At 44.7% G+C, this 23,363-nt stretch overlaps 1 protein-coding gene across 2 annotated transcripts in view; it reads right to left on the reverse strand.

The window, feature by feature from the left end:
• skila (SKI-like proto-oncogene a) overlaps window positions 1-23,363 on the reverse strand; it is a 33,432-nt gene continuing 10,069 nt past the window's right edge. For both annotated transcript variants that reach the window (XM_063885995.1, XM_063885996.1), the window contains exons 3-8: window positions 11,902-11,997; window positions 11,075-11,163; window positions 9,047-9,189; window positions 6,292-6,659; window positions 5,529-5,759; window positions 1-4,213 (exon numbers count right to left, since the gene is read on the reverse strand). In XM_063885995.1, coding sequence (XP_063742065.1) covers window positions 3,965-4,213; window positions 5,529-5,759; window positions 6,292-6,659; window positions 9,047-9,189; window positions 11,075-11,163; window positions 11,902-11,997 — 1,176 coding nt within the window. In that variant the 3' untranslated portion in view covers window positions 1-3,964. The remainder of the gene's footprint in view (window positions 4,214-5,528; window positions 5,760-6,291; window positions 6,660-9,046; window positions 9,190-11,074; window positions 11,164-11,901; window positions 11,998-23,363) is intronic.

Consider the following 23,363-nt stretch of genomic DNA (forward strand, 5'->3'; position numbering starts at 1 on the left):
TTTGACACTACAGAACTTTACTTGAATTTGATCCAAGTTCATTGTCTATACAGGGAATATTTACAAGATCTGAAATCAGGGAAGGGCAAAAACAGAAAAAAAACAAACACTAGATACAACTGAGGTATTAGCTAAAAGCATTTACAGGTATGTAATTTACTAGTAAATATCAATGATGATAAACAGTTAGAGATGCAGTGTCATCTGCTTAAAAAACATATTTTTATATCACAACATGAGGTAGGAGAACAGTGTCTCGATTCATGCAAGAACAAAAGTCTCATCACACTGTAGTATTGGCAACGTAGTATGCAATGGTCAAACTCAGACGCTGTTTTTCAGAACAGCATCAAAGGGAAAGAGAGTTCTTCTTAGCAAAGCCATGATTTTTTTTTTGTTTTTTCATCTATAGCAGGATGTGTATAAATTAAAAACATGGCATCCCTATTCTCAGTAACCAGGGATCTGTGTGATCAATGCAGCCAGACTTTCTTGTTCTCCTTCACTGGCATAGAATAATTACCTGCTGAAAATGACACACCCAACTATAAAGCATACCAGGTCAAAGGTCATCTTGGATTAGTTTACAAGTTTTCTCCACATAGCCAGGAGGCATTATGGGAATGTGAATCCAGTATTTAAATGTCTCCACATGGTAAAGCTCTGCCCATTTTGCCTTGTTTTTCTCCTGTGTGGGGCAAACTTTACACAGCTGTAAAAATTCTGTACAAAGCATATCCAAGTTCGCATAACACTGCAAAATGCAAAAAGGCTCAGCAAACCTGTTAAATTTCTCCCCTTTCATTTTGTCTTTTTTTCAATATGATGTATGATTAAAGAAGCGTAACGCCCCCTTGTGTACAAAATTGTAATTACACGATTAGAGTAACATTGGTTATCTGCTAATGTGATGAATTGAAAGGAATTCTTTTTGTTCTGTTCTGCCGAAGAGGTAATTAAGTCATTAAAAACTAATACTGATTATATTTTGAAATGATCCACACAAGGATAAATGATCAGAATCAGAAATAATAACTACACATCCAGAGCTACATGAGCAAGTTTTCATTCCCTTTTCAAAGCTGCTGTGCTTCAGTCAGACGTGGGAGGCCAACACACACACACTCTCACACACACACACACACACACACACACACACACACACACACACACACACACACACACACACACACACACACACACACACACACACACACACACACACACACACACACACACACACACCATTTCAAATTAGGCTACATTTTATGTTCTTCATAATCTGACTTTATACTTATTCAACCTCTAAACCAATAATGATATAAAACTTGCACATGTTCAATGTTCATGCATATGAGCCATCTCAATAGTTTGTGCGTTACGTGGGGGGGGGGACATCTCCTTTCTTTCTTTTTTTTTTTTTTACAGATTGATAAGATTGGCCCAGTGACACAAAACATAAGGGGCAGCCAAACATGCAAAAAGAAAACATTTTTGTTTTGTTTTTTCAAAATGCATTTTCTTAAGCAAATGTTTCATTTTCAAATGCATCTCATAGGGGGAGGGGTTAACAAGGAGGGAAAAGCTTGTCACATTACACAAACAGAATGCATCATTTCAGAAAAAGGGGGCAAAGTGTGTAACAAAGTATTATTTTCCTATTTTTGCATTTTTCCTGCATCACGTCTCAGTAAACCATGTTTCACTCCCCCCACATCAACTCGACAAAAGCCGAGTTCTGATCATTTTTAAAAAAGAAAGCAGAAACAACTGAAGCCTTAGTTCTGGTCCAATTTATATAACCTTTTGAAGATTTTTCATAAGAACAGTTAATATATTAATGACTACTGTATTTACAAAGTGAATATAAATCTTTAGTTAATACGTTAAATATTTTCTTTCATAATTTCAATAAAGGTTTAAATGGAACAGTAGAGTGTACATTTGCGGCGTGGGTTTGATTTTACTGGCTTGCACCTGCACCTGCTTTTTCTGACAATCAACAAACCACAACTGTACTCGGCCCAGTCTTCAGGCTCTGCTATCGTAAAGGGAAGCTGTGTAAGAAAATCTGCATCGAACAGGATGGAGCACAGTGGAATGTCTATCAATTTGCATTTATAGCAGATGCATAAAAAAGCTCAGAGTTTAACTGAGGCCGATCCCCTTCTCTTTTTAAACAATTATTTACACACACACACACACACTCGCGTACAGGGATCTACTTAGTGGCAATAAAAAGCGCTTTTGCCCGGCAACTGACAATAAAAGTCCTTTCTTCCTCTGGCTGGACGTCTGCTCGCTATCCTACAAAACACGGCGCACCCCCGGCTGATCTGGCGCTGGGGATGGATGGACGGGTATGTGTGAGTGAGTTACGGTCGTTTTTGTGGGAGAGGACGAGGGAGGGAGGTTTTTGAGAGGTGGATTGGAGATGGGGGGGATCCTGTACAGTCAAGGGCGATCAGAGGCCCACAGACAACAACAGCTGCCCCCATTCTGAAGGTACAAAACAAAAAACCGGGCTCCCTGTGTACCCCTGGCGTCTGGGCCACCCAGCCTGCTGCAGGGGGAGAGAGCACCAGTCCCCCCCCAAGCGCTCCCCTCAACCCTCGCCTCCCCTCTCTTCCTGTCGGTGCTGTTTGTTCAGCCAGGCAGAATAATGTGGAGCAGGGGCCGGACTCGAGGCCCAAACCACCGGACTAACTGCTTTCACCTGCGACCCACGTCCCTAGATGACGCTCTGACAAACCGGGCGCTGGATAAAAAACGTCTGTTAACAATGAAGCCAAACGATACAAAAAGAGGAGCCCTGAAAACAGGGACAGCCCGGAGCTTTGATCATCTGCCGGGGCCATTGTTCTGCACTGACACACTCGAGGATGGTGCAATGTATTATTATGGTAACACAGTGCAGCTAGCTACTGCACATGTGAGACTTCCCTCTTTCTTAGAAAAGCTACACAACCAGCCCCCAGAGTCCAGAAACATTCCTCTCCCAGGGGATTCTGGGGGAGGAGAGCGCGTTAAGTGTATAACACCGCTCGTGAGCTTCTTCCAAGCCAAGCCAAGAAAAGAGCACAGTGTTTCCTGTCTAGCCTAAAGTGGGTGAAAACCACAGTGTTAAGGAGTTTTCCAGCAGAGGGCAATCACTAGCATACAGCGGAGGAAGAGGAAACTGTGTGTGCGGAGCAGCTGGAGTCCAGGCCAGAAGAGTAAGCTAGCTACCTTGAAGGGGTCCCACTCAAAACACTCATTCCATGTTCAGCGTCACAATTGGCATATTCTCATGAGGTCTTTTTTTTGTACAGTAAAGGTCTTTCTCCTCCATATAGATTTGATTTATTTAACATGATAGACTTTTTCTTTCTGTGTTTTAGGAGCAAAAAAGAAAACTGTATTAAAATGTCCATGCAGTTTCCTGCAGTCGCTGGTACTTGAGTGTTTGGGCTGTACGTACAGAGAGAGATGGAGAAGGGGCATGCAACCGGGGCGCCTTTTTGTGTCCGAGGGCACCGGCTGCTGTGCCAGGTAGTAGCATGAGGAGTCTGTGTGTCTGAGCTGGAGTCTGAAATCTCCAAGGCATGAGCTCCAGAATCCAGAGAGGGGTTCGAGAGGAGGGAGACAGTCGTGAGGGGGAAATCATGATGGGTTGAGTTTGTCTCCAAACTCCCGTTTGTGAAGCAGCTGTTGTTCAGTAAAAACTATAAATTAAATCAAACATACATCCCCCAAACACATCTTTAAATACCATTTAAAGACAGGAGAGGGGAGCAAAAGAAAGCAAAATAAAAAACAGAACATTTAAGTGATGTTAAATTACAAAACAAAAGTCAGTCCTACACTGGAGGGAAAGGGGAGAGCTCAACTTAAAAACATCCTTTCAGCTTCAGGCTGTTTGTGTCTGTAGAGTTGGCGGGTAATAGGGAGAGGAATGAGAGAGGCGCCTGAGGGGGGGTGGCAGTTACTTTTGGCCAGCCGCTGGGGCCTCCGAGAAGGAGGAGTGCGGGGAGTGGGCGTTAGGGGGTCTGGTTGAAGGGGTAAGAGGAGGAGAGGGGCTGCCTCCCACCACGGCAGACTGCACCATCTGCTGCTTGAGCTGGCTGATTGTGCGCTCTAGCTTTTCCCGCGCCTCACGTTCCCTGCGCAGCTCCTCCTGCAGCTCCTGCCGGTCGGCCTCCGCCCGCTCCAGCCTCTGACGTAGCTCCGACAACTGGAGGAAACAGAGAGAGACAGACATGAGGTATACATATGCCTGCAGCACTTTAGAGGACATCTAGTCTATCACATATGGCAGCGGAATCACATTTTGGAAATTAAATGGTTTCTTTTGTTATCATGTTTTTGGAGCTGTAGCAGCCACAGAAAACTCAAATGTGACTTTGTCCCTCTGCGAGGACTCTAAATGTAAGAAAACTCAAAATGGAAAGGAAAGCGTTTTCGAACTTTTACAGTCAAAGGTTCTCATTGTTGTTGCTTCGTCAGCCATCAGTGGTCACATTTTTTATCTTTTTTTACTACAGACTACTGCTATCTTTACAACGTGCTGCTGCTGGCCAAAGAGAGCAGGGAGAAAAGAGCACTCACGATACTAACGTGTGATTTTAATATCAAAGAGATGTAAAGGACATGGATCGTGTGTTTCCTGCTCTGTTTTCACTGCGCAAAACTGGGAAATTGCTTCACACATGGTGTAGTTTCAGGCCAACATTATTCTCATAGCCACACAAACACATGAACACCCCAATCCCATTTCCTAACTAACTGGGAGACATCCTGAGTTTGATGCCAAGGGGTGGGGGACGGGTCCGCTTCAGTGAGTGACAGGAGGGGGACACTGCAGACCGGAGCTAAGGCCAACATAACAAAACCTATCTACAGATTAAGTCTGGTGGAAACCCAAACAAAGGCTCTGAGTATGTGTGTGTGAGTTTTCCCACTGCTGTACAGCTAGTGACTCATAGGACACGCATACGCAGGAAACCATTCAGCAGGGAAACTCTCAATCATAGGAAGACTGTGACCACATCTCCGCTGTCAAGGCTTTGGTAGAAAACACTCTCACTAGCCTGAGAGTGAAAAAGGGGGCTGATTTGTGTGAGATCTAAATATTCTTATACATGTCTGATGGGCGGATTTAAAAGTAGATGTTAACATATTTTAACAGTGAATCGACATCCACCAGTCCAAACATACTGCTGGTATTGACTGAAAGAACTTACTGAGGGTAACAGATTCGCAGAGCGATGTTTACATTATATTGCCTCACTGTTTCTGAATATGCTGCAGAACAATGCAAACATCCTTTCAGCAATGTCACAAGGGCAAATTCTTTTGAATCCATTGAAAGCAAAGGGAATTAAATGGAAGTAATTTCCTTGAAAATACTGCCAATGAGTGTGATTAGAGCATGGCACTGTAGCGTCTGGCATATTTTAAGCGCAGACTGTATACGTCACAGTGATTCAGACTGGATCTGATGTGACAGACATTACTGTCCATGCATGCGTTCCACTCTCAGTCCGTACCTGTGCAGTGTAGTGGGCCTCTTGGTGGCGCTGAGCCCCCGGCTCGCAGGCGCAGGCCTGCTGTCGGAGCTGCTCCAAACGAGTCTCCAGCTCCAGCTGCTCCTGGCGGGCCTGGCTGAGCTGCCGCGCCTGCTCGCTGTGCACGGCCTCCAGCTCGCTGCGCAGTTCCCGCTGCTCGGCACTCAGCTCTCGTAGCCTCGCTGCCTCGCCCCCGCGCACCGCCTCCAGCTCCTGAGGAAACAGAGGCTAAGTTAAAGAAACAACAACTGTAATGTGATACATCATTGACCCTGTAGCGGAAGATGCCCCTACACAAGGAGCAGAATATCCTAGTGTGTAAGATAAGGATGATTTTGGGTATTTAAATGTTGCGTAATTTATTTGTAATATATTTTACACATTTTGGAACTAATATTTCCTAACGGTTTGTATCTGAAATGCAAAATAAAAATCCTTTTGGTGAGTTACAATACAAAAGAACATAGACGAGTAAATGTAAACATCTCTATAATATAGATCAACTGTTTTTCTATACAAACTTGTGTTTTAATATTTTACAGTATGTTTCAGTGACTCAGTTGTGATTAACTTGAATGGGGGTGCTGTTTGACATTGAGCTTTAATATCTTAGCTAAAGGAGAAAAAGATGGCGGGTCGGGTGGAAGGTGATCATCACCTCCACGTCTGCGTCAAGGACACTTCAGTAGGACGGTTCTGGACTCATTTATCTCGGGCTTTTGTTCTTTTCCGACCGCCAACTCACCATTTCCAGCTGCAGCTGCTTGTGCAGGGTGGAGTTGAGCTTCTCCTGCTGCCTGCCGTACATCTGCATGATCTCCACAACAATCCTGTCCTTGTCGTCCTCCACTCCCCCCACCACTGCAGCACTGCTCACAGCAAAGCCCGTGTCCTTAACCGCTACTTCCGTTACCGGCGACAACGACGACACAGGAGTGGGAGCCGGAGGAGGGGAGTGGACGGGGGTGCGGGTGGCTTTCTTGCAGCTTGGGCTGCTTGTCGCCATGGAAACTGCCTGGGTTTGGCATTCCCGCTCAGTGGCCGAGGCAGCAGCAGCACGATGGGATTTGGCCTCCTCGGCGCCAGCAGCGACGGGAGGCGACGCGTGAAGATCTGAGGAGGGAGGAAGAGGAGGGTGAGGGAAGGAGTTTTAAAAAATATTAAAATAAGATACAAAGAAGAAGAGTAGGTGGTTGAAAGACAGGAAGTGCCAGGCGAGCTGGTGCACACTCCCGCCTACGCTTAGTAACACCCTCGCACAACCTTATAAAAGCTCACACCTCTTTCTCAGTGTGAGCGCGAGCACAAGCATGGCAACAGCAGCGTTACCAAACACAAACTGTGTGTGTGTGTGTGTGTGTGTGTGTGTGTGTGTGTGTGTGTGTGTGTGTGTGTGTGTGTGTGTGTGTGTGTGTGTGTGTGTGTGTGTGTGTGTGTGTGTGTGTGCATCTTCAGACAGTGAGAAAGAACAGAGAGGAATAAAGGAATAAAGGAACTTGTGTGGGAGCTGCCCTGCTCTGCGTGGGCTTCTCCTCTGTTCAAACTCCGGCTCGCTCCCTCGCTGTTGCCTTTAAATGTGTGCATCATGGGGAAGAGGATCAAAAAGGCCATGTCACTCTCTCACACAAACACACATGTGCACAGATGCTGCAGCGGGACATGTGTAGGCTAGTAATGATGGTGTGTCTGACGGTATAGGCTCAGAGACAGAGAGAGAGGAAGAAAAGGGAACATTAAAACGTTAAATGTTTGCCAGAATAATGTATTCACTCGGTATATGTGTGACAGGAAACAGCATGCTCTGAACGCAGCATGTCTGGCACTGGAGAGCACTCATTTACTAATTCAAACCGGCTTCTGCATGTGCATACACAAACCCACATACTCTGCAAAGCACACACACAATAGTGGAAGCAAACAAATAACGGGAGTGGGTCATTTGGTGGTGGATCAAAAGAAAGTAAGTAGTAGAAAGAGAAAGCGAGAGGCACACAGACAGACTGGGGGGAGGAAAACATTCAATGAGGAGAAAAGAAAGGATGAAGAGGAAGTGGAGGAGGGGGAAAGAAAAAGTGACAGCAGACAGTGAGGGAGGCGGAGTTGAAAGAGCTAGAGAAGAAAAGAGGATGGATGGACGGGAGAGGAAGTGTGAGAGCGGACGGACTCGGGCAGGATGTGGAAAAAAGCTGCCAGGAAAAGAGAGGGAGGATGGAGGGACGAGAGACAGATTGGTTGGAGAAGAAAAAGGGAAGCAGAACGCCCGAGAGATACGAGAGACTCAGCCTGGCAATCAGACATGGCGTAATAATGGCAGACGGAAACTATTCCCATGATTCACTCTCCCTCTCCCCCTCTCCCCCTCTCCCTCCCTCCCTCCCTCCCTCCCCCCTCCCCTTTAAAGATAAAATCAAGGTAGGCTTGTGTTGCATTTCAGGAGCACGATGAGAAAAGCTGTATTTCCCCGGTACGTACATCTTAGTAATGCAGTCATATACACAATTTAGTATGCACATAAAAACACACACAGTCCAGAGAAGAGGTCATGGCCACTTCCACTCCTCTCGTTCATCAATACTGAGGTGCCCGCAGAGTCTTTACGTGAAGGTCAATGCATGATTATGTTACAGCGCTGCAGGATGCTATGTGAAGTGTGTGTGGGCATGTATGTGTGTGTGTGTATCGGATGCTAGTTTAGGTTGTATGTTTACGGTGAGCACGTGTCTGCTAAACATGATCTGCATGTCTCTCCCGCTTATGTTACATGTATGTAAACCGCTCGCTGTATGTGTGTCATGTATTTATAGTAGGCATGTGTCAGCTGTGTTTATGTGTCTAATGTACACAAAGTTTACACACAGGAGTATGTATTATTTGAATATTCATATTAAAATCGGTAAAACTGAATACATTATATTTACGACCATCCATCCTTTTTCATTTCCAGGAGCCAAAGGTAATAACTTTTCAGAAGGAATAATGTGTTGAAATATCCCAACCATTTTTCTGAACAGGACATTCCACATTACCTGCTGACTCCCAAAACACGCAGGTTATATTTTATCTCGCTGTAATTCTTTAATGGACAAAATGGAAGCAATTTCTTGCAATTTCACCTTTTAATTTTGAATTTTTAGCTCTGCTCTTTTCGTTTTTCTTTCTTTATAAATATATTTGAGTGCAGTGTTTGTATAGTTAGGATCATTATATGAAAAGACTGGCAAAACTTACTCTGTGCTTACCTCAATTTAATCCCATGCAGGAGGGAAGATTATTCTCAACATACATGGGGGATACTATGGAAATTACACTTGATCACATTTTCCTCTCTGACTCGACTTCATTTTTACTTCTTTTTTTTTTTAAAATCATCAACTGAAATCAAAAGATGGTGTTTGTAATTTAAATTTCTGGATTGGTATGTCATGTGTGCATTATATATAACAAATGTCTTTCGGGCCAGTCAGTGCAAGTTCACTCTGTTTCCAGTTTTAATTACTGACCCATGGGCGGCTCGTCGTGCCCCAGCACTCGGCGGCTGTAGTGGTGTTTGAGCAGCGCTCCGAACATCTCGGGGCTCATCTCCGCCTCCCTTTGCAGAGACACGTTGGGAGCAACCATCTTATCGTATGTGTACAGGTAGTAACTGTGAGAGAGACAGAGACAAAGAAAAAAGACATTGAAGCACTGAACTGATTTAATACAAACATATACAGAACTTATTCATTTAAAAAAAAGAGGCTTGAACATTTAAACATATTTTTCCTCAATGACAAAAAGGTCTTGTCTTGTGTTTAGTTTTTATTGTTCTAGCCATAATAGTAGCAGTATCACCTTTCACATACTTCTTTCTTTGCAGTAAACATCGTAAAATGTTATGAGTTATGGACTTTGCATTGCTGATATACATGTTGCCCCTTTTTACCTCTAGAGCAGTAAAGCACAGCGGAATACGAGAAATAGAACAATTTGGTGGCTGTTTTAGCCAACAGTAACTGCATCGGAAGAGCAGAAAACACAGTGAGGAATACGGGTACTTCTTATCCTGCGTTTACAGGATCTCAGCCTAAACAGACCTTTCGGCTTATCACACATGTCCAGATAGTGAGTACAACTGAGAGAGATAGTGCCTGGAGATGAACTAAAGCCACTGAGCCAACACTATCTGTCTATTCCTGGCTTCATGGTGGGAAGGGAAGGAGGGAGAGGAGAGAGGAATAGAAAGAGACAGAGAAGCAGATGGAGGAGAGGAGAGAAGTAGAGTGAAGCTCTGAACCCCTCCCCCACCAGCAGTCCCCTCCAGACAGAGCTGGAGCTGTGAACTAGGTTATGCACGACAGCTCGGTGGGGCTCTGCCGGAAAAATCTTCCAACCGAGCCTAGCATCCTCTCCTCTGGATGGAGGGAAAGCACAGTGCTCGCCTGAATGGGAATCTGAAACTCCTTCACATGAAAGATGTGATTGAATAATGTAAGCCTGGCTTGTATTTGACAAGTGTATCGCTAATGGATGCCGGTTGTAACCCAAATACGACGTTAAGTGCTGTGGATGTCTAGCACGGTGCTCGGGTGTAGCAGTGCATTATTAGTAAGGCTGCAATGCAAAAGCTGCAAACTGGTCTGTGCAAGTCCTGGCTGGTTTGAGAGTGAGGCAGTCATGTGATACTGGTAGGTGACCAGAACCCTAATCCGTGCCAATTTGTCTGGCCTGCTGTCTGCGCGCCTCCACACAGTCAGAAAGTCACGGCGCCGTAAAACCGTCTAAATCCAGTTTTTAATCTGGGTCAGATTACTGAGCGCCATATCCAAACACAGGCTGGTGTGCTCTGGGGAGGGATGGTGGGAGGAACAGAAGAAACCAGAAGAGAGGAAACGAGAGCTTTGGGAGGAAAAGGGGAGGAGGGAGTGGCAAGGGATGAAGGAGCGAGGACGAGGAAGGAACAGAGCAGAAGAAGGAGTGCAGCACCAATTAGGGAAATTAGGGATGGGAGTTTCACTCACTGAAACGGAAAGTGAAAGTTAACTTTACTCGGTAATTATTTCAGTGAAGCCAAAGGGCCGAAGAAGCAGACCTACAGTATCTGGCAGAGAGGTAGCAGCTTTGTAGACCTAACAGCAGGCCAACTGGAATAGCTTCAAGTATTGATACATGTTCTTTTAAGCAAAGTCTACTCCCTAAAGTAAATGGGCTTTTTGAACAAGTAGTGCTTTTAATATTCGGAAAACAACTCACACTTTGCGCACTTTAAACAACAAATGCAGCTAGTCCTATTTCCTATTATCAAATCAGTTAAATATCAATTGTCATTCAGTAATGCACTTCATACCATTATTGTCGGATAATACCACACAGCCAAAAACATAACAACACAACTATGTATGTACAACAACTGTTGGATGCACGAATATATCCTTTGAAATCATAATGAATTCAAAAAATATATTTAGAAGATTCAATAAGTTAAATCATAGTTATTTTCAACACTGAACGTTCTTATTGGTGTTGTTTAATCCAGATGAAAGGTGTAGTACCTGGGATGGACCATGGTGGGGTGTCCTGGCTCCTCCTTGATGTCGGAGAAAAGACGATTGAACACCAGAGCAGGTGGAGATGTTTTCCCCTGAGAAACACACACAGACACACACATAAGTATCACACAACACAGCAACATTTGTCTTTAAGCTATTGTGTTGTTGATACAAAGGAGCAGAACGGCATCTTCATCTACATTTATTGATTCTTGTATACAATTCTTGCAGCTGAACAGATGATATATTACAATGGAAATCGGTTACATGCCCCCCCACACACACTCATGCATACACATGAATACATGGGGAGAAGCAGCAGGAGGAGAATATAATGTGCTGTACTGCACATGGCACTCTTGGAGCTATAACCTAATAAAAGTAATATATGCATGCATACATGTGGATGTGGGATCATCTACCAGGCATCAGTGTGTGTGTGACTGTGTGTGTGTGTGTGTGTGTGTGTGTGTGTGTGTGTGTGTGTGTGTGTGTGTGTGTGTGTGTGTGTGTGTGTGTGTGTGTGTGTGTGTGTTGGAGAAAAAAAGATAATCATGATAGAGCTTCTTCCCTGTGTGTGTATGTAAAGTTGCTGTGTGTGCTGCGACAGGGGGGAGGTGAAGAAGAAGCTGCTGTATGACTATTTCCTGATGGGTCAGAGAGGAGAAGTGTGCCGCTATGAATGGGTGAGCAGGGGGTGTGTCCGTCAGGAAGGGTGTGTGTGAGTGGTGACCCTGAAAGCCGACCTGTGTGTAGAGGCGGGGGAGGGGGAAGAGAGGAGGGGATGGCGGGATGGGTTGATGGATAAGGGGAGGGAGACAGTGACTGACCTTTCTTGCCGGGTCGGACTCGGCCAACTTGCTGCTGGGGGAGCAGAGATCCGCCGGGGGTTTCCTCACCTGGCTCTCCTCCTCCTCCACTGACTTCTGAAACACAGGGCGGGAGAGAAGAGGGTTAAAACCAGCAGATAGAGTGCCACACAGATTACATTTGTTAGAATACAGCGAACAATTAAAATGATGCACTGTCTCTGTCAGACACCGTGGGAACGAGGGGACAAAAGTGGTGAGGAAAACTAAAATTATAACCACGGTCACCGAGGGGTAAGATAGAGACAAATGGCATTATAACGACAGGAAATAGAGACAAATCACATCCAAGAGAAATAAAATGGAGACGAATGGCACTGAAACTGCATACTTGATACACTGATACAGTGTCAGAGAAAATGAAGGCAGTAGGAAAATGGATAAGAGTAGTGGCTGAACGAGCCCACTGAGGAAGGAGTATGAATAAAACAAGGTGATCGTCAACACGGATACAACAAGACCTGTCATTATGTGCCTCTGCGTGTGTGATTCATTTGTATACATGTAACACGGTTGGAGTCATCCTTTCTCTCATAGCGAAGACATATTTGTGTGTTGAATGTTTATGATTCATTGTGTCAGCCCCGTGCCCCGAGCCCGTTGTGTTCAGTAAATACTGCTGGCGCTGCCTCTAGTATGTGTGTGTGTCTTTTGACCAAATCCAGGACACACTCAGCGAGAGGCCACAAGCTGATGGAGTTGATGCTTATCAGCGGCAGACAGGCCTGACACTACACACAGACTGCCTGCAGTTCTCACACACACACACACACACACACACACACACACACACACACACACACACACACACACACACACACACACACACACACACACACGCACACACAGGTAGCACAGGCACCAGAGGACCAACACTTTGCAGCATCGCAATACGAACCTCTAGTTCGCCCACAGCAACAGACAGAGATGCAGAAGGGAGGTTTAAGAGTGGAGAGAAGGAAGGAGGAGGAGAAACAGGAAACAAGAGAATTCAATGGGGAGAAAAGTGCAAACGCAGAGCAGTAGGAAGGAGGCGAGATAGTGGACGTAGAAGGCATCAATAATTGACTAACTAGCCTCTTAAAGCCATCTATAGACGTTTATTCACAAACTGACGTATATATGTAGTGAATAATGAACAGACAGCCTTCCTTCAGATATACCAAAGGACTTTACCGTGCACAGTACCAGCACGATATGTCACAGGTGTTACCCCTCTAACATGTCTTTTAGTCACTCGCCTGGCAGCAGCGTTAGTCAAGATAACATCCATCAATCATAATGATTATCTTGCTATGTCTTATAATGTTCATCTAATTCATGGATTTTATATGAACCAAATATGCACTGGTGCCAGCTTCTCTAATGTGAGCTTTGCTAAAGTCAACAAAGGGAAAAAAACATCACTGCTCGTCCCATCGCACGTGTTTGTGTATTCATGTGTACTGTATGTGGAGGATAGTCTCTTATTTACAAAGCCCATGGATGAACGAGCATGTGCATGCAAATGTAATAGCCTGGCGCCATATGCGTCGCCAGGTGTGTGTGTGTGTGTGTGTGTGTGTGTGTGTGTGTGTAGAGGGGGGCTCGTCCGTTTACGAGCACTTGTAGTTGGTGTATTTTCCTTTTTTTCTCCAGAAGGCAGCATTGCAGCACTCGAGAGGAGGGAGGGAGGGAGGGAGTGAAGGAGAAGCACAGAGAGAGAGAGAGAGAGAGAGAGAGAGAGAGAGAGAGAGAGAGAGAGAGAGAGAGAGAGAGAGAGAGAGAGAGAGAGAGAGAGAGAGAGAGAGAGAAAGAGAAAGAGAGAGAGAGAGAGAAAGAGAAAGAGAAAGAGAAAGAGAGAGAGAGAGAGAGAGAGAGAGAGAGTGTGGGATGATGGGACATGAGCAGAGATAGAGGGAAGGAGGGAGGAGAATTGACAGAAACAACAATAAACCCACTGCAGTGGTTTGAAGGCAAGCCCGGTCGTTGCTGGCTTGATTCCATCAACTATCAAGGTTGTCAGACTGTGTGACTGTGTGTGTGTGTGACTGTGTGTGTGTGTGTGTGTGTGTGTGTGTGTGTGTGTGTGTGTGTGTGTGTGTGTGTGTGTGTGTGGAAGGCATTCTCTCCTACATACCCCTGTCACGTCTTCCCCCATGCACAAGTGTGTGTACGAGACAAACACAGACCGAGGGAGAGAGCAATGGGGCCAAACTGACATTAACAGCAGGTCATCCAGGGGTCTTTCATCTGCATGACCCCACCGACAGCAGACGCTATGCTGATGAGACCACTGACAGCTCATTAAAAGGTAAACTGTGCATGTCTTTGTGTGTGTGCAAAAAACAACAAAAGAGTGTATGTTTGTAGAGTATGTGTTAGTGTGTATCCACATATATACACGTGTTCCACTAATGGTTGCTTTTCTCTCCGTGTATATCCAGCTTACCTGACAGTTGACAGCTTAACGCCCACCGCCCACACACACACACACTCATTATTCCTGCTGCTCTATTCCTTAATGAATGTGTACGGGTGCAAACATTTGCACATTTCAACACAGCTGCCCCCCCCTAACTACTTGTCCCTTCCACCTTGCCTGTTTTATTAACACACACACACACCACGCTGCTACTACTTAATCTAGAATAATGATGCGCCTCTATTTATCCGCTTCTGCAATGCACGCACACACACACACACACACACACAAACACAATCAGCCCCTAACCCCCCCTGTCTCCAGCCCTTTGTCAGGCTGAAGCTCGCCTTATGACAATGTGGATTAGCATTCCACACACTCGCTCAGCTGAACTCTGCCCTGTTGTTCCTAATCACCAGCAGTCTGCCTGTCGCTGCAGCCACACACACACACACACACACACACACACACACTGCAACCAGATCAAACACACTGCTCTAGACACAACTTGTGAACTTTTTTTAAATGACCCATTTCCAGAGCCCAGTTTAGTGCATGTGACATTTCTGCAGCCGACACATTAATGGAGCAGAATCATTTTTGTGTGCTTCTGAATCGCCTGAGTGCTGTTAAATCCAACAACAACAGGCACCACTCTACTCCGCAGACGTGCATCATCGTACATTACCATACAAAGTCTGGCAAACGCAGGCGGAGGAGAGTAAATGCACTTCAGCTGCAGCCGTGTGTTTCCACCATGAGCTCCATCTGTGCTTCCCCTGCAAAGCACTAACGCCTTGTTTACAGCAGGAATACTTGTTGCCTCTCGTGCTTTCCACTGGATGTTCACTGCAAAAGGGCATTTAAAATGGTGGCTGATATTCATTGTCATGGCTATACTATTCAAAATCTAAACTAAATGAATTCATGTTTTCCTGTGTCTGCAACAAAAATCAGGTCTCAAAAGCCGCTTTGAACCACAGTTTAAAGCCTTTCGCCGGAAAATCCCACTGTGGCTGGATTTAAACACACTGGCAATTATACTGGCAATAGTTTCTGTTTCTCTTTCTTCAGTTTTTATTTTACTTTTTAAACAGTGTTCTAATTGAAACAGCTCCTTATTCTGTAAAAACGTCAAGCTTTTGCACAAATTCCTCAAATAGAAAGATATTTGAAATGAACGCCACATTTCTTGGTACTAGAAGAATATTTTTCAGCTCTTGCCAGTTATTGCTAGTGACCAAAGACAACAAATGGAATCGGGGTTTGTTTCTCCATTGGTGCAATTCATGTGTTTCCATTCTACAGGAAATAAACAGACACAAACACTGGCTGACACATAATGAGTGGAAACAAAGTCCGAGGTCAAGCTCTCCTCCTCCCTACTCCAGACATATGGACAAACAGATGACTGCTATCTTAGTGTATATCACTCAAACACAAACACACACACACACACACACACACACACACACACACACACACACACACACACACACACACACACACACACACACACACACACACAGTCTCCATACATACATAATAAAAGACATTCAAGGCTCATCTCCCCTCACAGGATGCACACACTTCACTTCAGCGAGGCACAGAGTAGGAAGGTTGGAGCAAAATGGATAGTATTTCTTTTCAGGAGAGGAGTTAAACAAATACCAGCTTCCTCATATTCCCTAAAAAATCTAAAGTTAATTTCCTGGTATATCGTTGTCAACTGAACTGTTGGTCAAAATAAACAAAGCATTTAAAGATGTCACCTTTGGGTATGTTACAGAGGAGATAAACGGAGATAATAATCTGCAGGTTAACTGATGACTACAGTTCCAGTCTTAAACACAAGTTGGTCTCGGTAGCGTGAGTTGATCAGAAACTATGGCACAATAACGATAACACTGTCATAACACACTAACGAGCCAAATGGAAAATCTTATCTAGGGCTCAATAAAGAAAAGTGTGCACGCTCAGAGCAGTAGGTCTTGTGTGTGTGGGTTAATATACATATATTTAAAATCCCTTATTGTGCCACGAAACATAAACACTGTTGGCTCCAACTGTCCTCTCATCTGCTGAAACCCGGGCATCAGCGGTGGTGGATGAAAACTGAAACAAACCCCAGGCGAGCGCGCCATAATCTCGCCCATGGGACAGAAACAGAGGGGGTCCCAAATATAACTGTGCCACCCATCCTCCCTCTCCTCCACCCCCACCCCCCCCCGAGCCATTCATCGGCCTGGCATTCAGGAGGAGGGGAGGGAGAGGTATGGCGGTGGGCAGCAGAGGAGGACGGAGTAATGCAGCTCCTTCTCCCCTCTCAGGAGGAAGTAAACAGCCTTTATTTGGGTGCCTTTTCATTCGGCCTCAGACAGCGAGGGAGGAAAGGAGGAACACACACATTCACAGTCAGTCAGTCATGCCCTGTCTGTTTCTAGACCACATCCTGTTCGGCTGCAGTCGTCAACTGTGTCAAAGATCATGCTTCAGATACATAGGCATATATACTTCCTGGCTAGAGCCATGCAAAAATAACATGTAGAGGCATCTGGGCTGCCTGAATGTGTGTCCCAGTCAGAAAGTCATTTATATCTTTGAACTCATTTTTTAATTTTTTAATGAATAATAACTGTTGAGTCTACAAAATTTCTGGAATCAGTAAATATTTGATTGGTTTGAACGTTTCTGCTTGGAAAATTACACAATGCGAGCTTTAAACTCATCTAATGTCATTCATCCTTTGGAGTCTAGATTTGTAGGTTTTCTTTTTACTGGGGGGGGGGGACCACACACACACACACACACACACACACACACACACACACACACACACACACACACACACACACACACACACACACACACACACACACACACACACACACACACACACACACACACACACACACACACACACACACACACACACACACACACACACACACACACACACACACACACACACACACACACACACACACACACACACACACTAGAGGCCTTTATATGGAAGTCTTAATCCAATAAGCCATTTATCCATGGACTGGGAGCCGCACTTTGTTTGAGCAGCCAAATCAATAACAGCCCACAAGGGAAGCAGGCAGCAAAGTGAGGCATTTAAAGGAATACACTATTTTTTTGGGTGAAGGCTTTCTAATTAACTCATCACTGTGAAATGAGTCTATGTGTTCTAGTTGTCGAAGGAAAAATGCAGAAAGGTCAAGTTTTCCAACATGCGATGATACAATATAGCTCGATCACTTCAAGTCAAGAGGCAGCAATAATCTTTTCATGTCTGCTCAAAGTGTTTGACCCTTCACTAAGTGCTCAGCGGAAAGAAATTGCGTGTCTGACTGTATGTGCTGAGAAGGTTACTCAATGTATTTCTCTTTCCTCTCAGCCTTGGAAAGGGATAAATAACGCGGTAATAAAACAGATCAGGGCACATATGAGAACCCGCCTGTCTGACAGGTGGACGGTTAGACAAACAGGTGGCACAGGAAAACAGGAAACAGAAAGAATAAAAAAGAAGACAGGCAGACTGCCAAGACAGATGAGGAGACAAGCAGGCACCATGTGACTGTCTGTTTGTGCCTCCCCCCAGACACACACACCTGTTCCTCCCTCTTTCCAAACACAAAGAGAAAGAACAGAGCCAGACAAGCACACTGATAAGCATCAGCCAGACCAGTCATGCCACACACACCACACCACACACACACACACACACACACAGGTTCCTGGTTGCTTTGGATTCGGGCCCCGGGCACATTTTTGCACCACATGGGCACTCTCTGTCTAGACAGTCATCACACGCACGTCAAGCATCCAGCCGCTCCCCTCCCTGCCAACGTGTGGAGCTCCTTCTTCCCCAGCTACAGCCAGTCAGCCATTTTACAATCCAAACGCCACAGCCTTGATAGGCAAGAGCTGACGGGACCTGACAGACACACAGTTAACGGCAGACTATGGGGAAAAATGAAGTAATGAAAGTTTAAAAAATGAGGAATGTAATTTTGTTTTTTATGTCTCGGTATTTGAATGAAGCTTTAAAAGTCGTTCATTATATTTGTATATCGTATTTTTCATAAGGACTAATACTCGTCTGTACAGGTCTCTGTGTGAGGCAAGCGGGAGTGAATAAAAGATTGAATATTTTTGAAGGGATCCCATTGTACATTTTGAAAATCATTACGTCTATATTCTTTCAATACATTGTATCTTTTGGACTTATGTTTGCTGTGGAGTTATGGAAATGTTTCAATGACACAAATCTAAAACAATCCTAACTAAAAGAATATGCTGCTAAATATTCATGAATAGACATGCAACAAAAAAAAGTTCTATCTATTATCTTTCAAATCAGAAGCAGTCTCTTCTAGCTCTCTGGATCAATTTTTTCTATTCATCTACCTCCCTCCCTCCTTCCCTCCCTCTCTCCCTCCTCCATTTCTCATGTTTCACAGTCAAATCCCAGGCGGCTGCTTCCAGTCTATATTCACAGCAGTACATGAGGAGGGTTGTAATAATGTTACCTCATGAACGGACAAATTGTCTGACTGGAATACACTAGTCTGGGTAACCTCCACACCACACACAGTATCTATGAAACTGTATCAAAGTAGTGTAATATAATATAATTAATATGTAATCTGTCATTTATATTTTGGGTTATTCAGTTATGTGTCTGGTGTAGGAAATGTAAGGATATGGGAAAGAGAATCCAACACTGGAATGCTGCTAGAATAAACTGAAAAATGATTCAGAATGGTATCAAAATGAAAAAGTGCAATTAAAAAAAAATGCAGGGGGCAGAAAATGGTGGCGCTCCGGAGCCTTCAAATCATACTCCAATACAGACTTAAGAGAGAAAATGTGCTCAAAAAACAAAAAAAGTTCCATTGCTATTTTCATATGACACAGATTGTTTGATGTAGCCCTAGAAACAATGATGCAACATCAGTTGGATACATGTTGCAAGTACAAACTGTCTAGACATTGCTTCAGAGGGAAAAAGTACAACATTATGTCACGCTTTAAATCATCAACCTCAAGCACTGTGATTATTCGTCATGAACAGACGAAGCATTTCAACACAATTTTCTGAGAAAGCAAATTCAATTCAACTCTATACTGTATCCGCCCTGTACTCCCCAAATCATGTCATCAGTTACGTCAGTTTTGACATGAGGCTTTACTGGCCTCAAAATGTTCATCTATGCACACATATGCACAGGAAGCGTGGTTGAGTCCGTGAAGGGCATTTAACAATCATCCATGCGCAAGAGAGCCTACTAACTGGATACATGCGCAGCTTCTCATCTGTAGCACGGCATTTCAGTGTGTATGTGCATGTGTGCGTGTGCTCCACTTTCCTTCCCCAGTGTCCCCCAGAGCGTTAATTACCAAAGCTGTCGGGGCTCACCTATGTGAGTCAACCAGGCCAGGAGACAGACAGACAGACAGACAGACAGACAGACAGACAGACAGACAGACAGACAGACAGACAGACAGGCGCACGCACACACACACATCCCATCAAAACAATTGCTCAATCAAACAGCAGGGTAGGAGGATGACGTAGTTTACTGCAAGCATTAAACTGCTGTCCAGAAGTACGCACACAGACACAAGATACACTCACTTCATTCTCCCGGGGAGGACACTTGGACTGAGAATGAGGCCAGTGGGCTCTCGTCTGTCTGTAGATGGCTGTACTCATCGTTAGAGCTTCATGTGGGCCAGCGTGTGTGCTATAGCATCTCTAATAACGAAAGAGAAAGTCTCTGGAGATGCTTGATGTCATGGGATGCTGTTTGGAGATGGGTTACTGGTTCAAATTTGCAATAAGTAAGAGAAATTCCCACATTACCACCACCCAAAAATACAAAACAGCTGCCTAGTCTTTCCATACAAGGGAACTCAACTTACTATTCGAATGGATGAAACAACTCAGAGTGCTTGGAGACAGAGGGGGGTGAGAGAGCTGCAGAGAGGACGAGCGTTGCTAAGCAGACTGAAAGCCGAGAGAGGCTGTCAGCAAGCCAGTGATGCACTGCTATCACTACAGAGAAAACACAAAATGGAGACACTGCCCAACCCTCTGTTTTTGCAATCATTTACACAGCATTTACTAAAACGCCTTGAAACGTGTGCTGATGTCTGTTTCAAACAGACATTCAGTAGCTAAATGCACTTTATGTCACGAAACAACAATAACCTAACATTAATCTGGCCTGATTTGAAGGCTAGTCTTACAGCAAGCAGAAACTATAATTAGCCACTGTCTCCAAGTGAAAAAGCTGGAAATAAAAACGTCATTCTTGTGCTCTATCTCTACAAACAACTCACAGGGTTTACCGGTAAAGTGTTTAAATGTTTAAATGCAAGAGTTGGAGGTGCCCCTGACTAAAACCAATCTTTACTGGCCCTAGTATGCAGCCACATATTGATCTGCGGTTTGTTTACTTCTTCCTCAGCACAGGAGGCTGCTCTGCTGAAATGTGGAATACTGCAGTAAATGTCAATGGTTGGTTGGTTGTCGGTCTGCACCGAGGCCAGAGGGGGGAAGAAAAATGGAGAAAGGAGGGGGAAAGGTTAAAGGAATAGAGATAGATGCTAAGGGAGCTAGCTGATCCAAGATATAGTCACAGCTCGACATAGTGAGCGTTCCACCTGGCAAAACGCCCTGTAGGGTCAAATCTATCACATGCACATGGAAAGAGAGACAGTTAAACCCAGAAAAGGCCCTAAGTCCTCCGACTGTTCTGCAGGGAGCTCGGGTCTCATCCATATTACATGCAGGAGCTTGTTTGAAGCCTCTACTACTCGTCTCTGCATGGGTAGCTTGGCTTTGCTGTCCAGACCCCTCGGGCTCGCCTGTCCCTTTCACACATAGACACACACACACACACACACACACACACACACACACACACACACACACACACACACACACACACACACACACACACACAGAGTAGTGCAAATGCATCAGCTAGCATGCCTCTCTCCATCTATCTTTCTCTTTTTCTTTGTCACAAGCTCTGGTTTTCAAAAACAAGTCTCTGAAGACCCTTCTCACTTCTTTTACAGTGGCTCGTTGAGTACCAAAGTTACTACAAACATTCACTGTTAAAATCGGACAAATCTGAATTATTAAGGAGCTAAACGTCAAAAACTTAAGGCTGTACAAAATGCCTTTCATTTAGATTCAAGCTTTAAAAGAAGTTTTCTTATTAAGGGTTAATTGTCATATTGCGCGGTGTCGAGACAGCAATTGGCAGGATGTGCATATTCGCTTGCATCCTGCCCGTGATGATATTAATGGAACATATAACAGGTGATCACGCAGTCGACACACACTTGGTTACCAGTCTTCCTTCATCACACAGTCAATGTCTGGGGCAGGCTTGACAACAGCCCGAGAAAAGTGCAGTCGATTTGGTAAATGTCATTACAGTTTAGTCAGGGCTGTAAGTGAACACACCTGGGCCTAGATCAAACAGACCGGGACGGTGATAAATCTTTGTCCTGGCTCCACGGTGACGCTGATGAGTGAAGAGCAGACGGCGGCACTGATGGAGCGCCGTGACTCACGCTGCAGGGTGGGGTTTGGCGTGGTGACAGGAGGAAGTTGCAGCTGATAGTGGTTGTGTGTTTGTGTGTGTCTGGCTGTGTGACTGCCGGTGTTTGACCCTTTCACTTCCTCTGATCATGGACTGTGTCTTGTGAATAGCAACCCGTGCTACAGTGTGGTTTTGTGTGTCATCTTTCCTATAAAAGATGTCATCACATGGACACGCCAGGGCCAGGTCAAAGTCTGGGTTTCTGTCATTCAGCTCTGATATCACAAAAACATTTAGCTTTGGATTTTAAACAGTCACTTATTATTATTTGTTTCAGATGTTAGTCCTTCACAGAATAGAAAGTAAGGCTGCATTCTTGCCTGACAAAGAAAAAAGAAAGCAACCATGCCAAAATTAACCATCATTTGGCTGGAGGCGAGATTTGTTCCTTCGACATGAGTCAGTCTTCAGAAGATCTACTGTACACATGGCATCATCTGGGTTCAGGATGCGTCTCAGCCGGCGAATTTTGATAGTGATGACAAAGAAAATGCTTGGCATATCAAAGTGCGCTGGTCATAGGAGCTAGTTAAAATGTAGCCAGACTGTAAAACCACAAGGCAATGCTTCACTCTTCAAAAGGATAAAAGTCAAGGGCAATAAGGCTCCATGTGAGCCAAGTCACCCCAGCAGCAAGGCTGTTATAATATGAGCAACAGCCAAGCCAGAAAAAAAAAGAAGAGCTGGACAAGCAAAGAGCGAGAATTATTGCCACATGCTCAACAGGAGTCTCGCACATAAGCACACACCACTTGGTTGCTTGGGGACAATTAAGAGGGACTAGTAGCTTACGTGCAAGGATGCTGAAGTGCACTCACAAGTCTCAACATGCAACCCATAATTAGGCTTCCATGGCTTGAACATACTCAAATAAAAACGTACAATATAAGTTGTATAGTAGTTAGGTAATTAATTGCATCATAATGTCAGCACTTTGAAGAAAGTCTACTTCGTCTTCGCAGTGAAAAGGTGCAGTGGGGCGGTTTGGGATCCAGAGGGAAAAACTCCTCTATTTACAGGATCTAGATGAGCTGGTACAAACCCCCGAGGGGTATGAGGCAAAGAAGACTGTATGTTAAGATATATCAAAGAGACAGATTATTCCCACAGGCTGCATCACTGCAGGTGGGGATAGCGGATGAGATAAACACATCAGCATTTGTCAAGGTAGAGGCAAAAATACTTTAAAGACTGGGCATACACAAAATGCCGCTTGTTTCACCTTCACTAATGCAGTCTGTTTCCCAGTTGCTAACTTTACAGCCTCGCCCTGAGCTACATCAGTCTGGCCCCTGGTGAGATAAGGATTTACATGGTATAGAGGCTGCTAGCATTGGAAGGGAAAGAAATAGTTGGAGGGCGTTTGATGTTAGTGGAGCAAAGGT

The sequence above is a fragment of the Eleginops maclovinus genome, chromosome 6 (genome assembly GCF_036324505.1).
Source record: "Eleginops maclovinus isolate JMC-PN-2008 ecotype Puerto Natales chromosome 6, JC_Emac_rtc_rv5, whole genome shotgun sequence".
In the NCBI taxonomy this organism is placed as follows: Eukaryota; Metazoa; Chordata; class Actinopteri; order Perciformes; family Eleginopidae; genus Eleginops; species Eleginops maclovinus.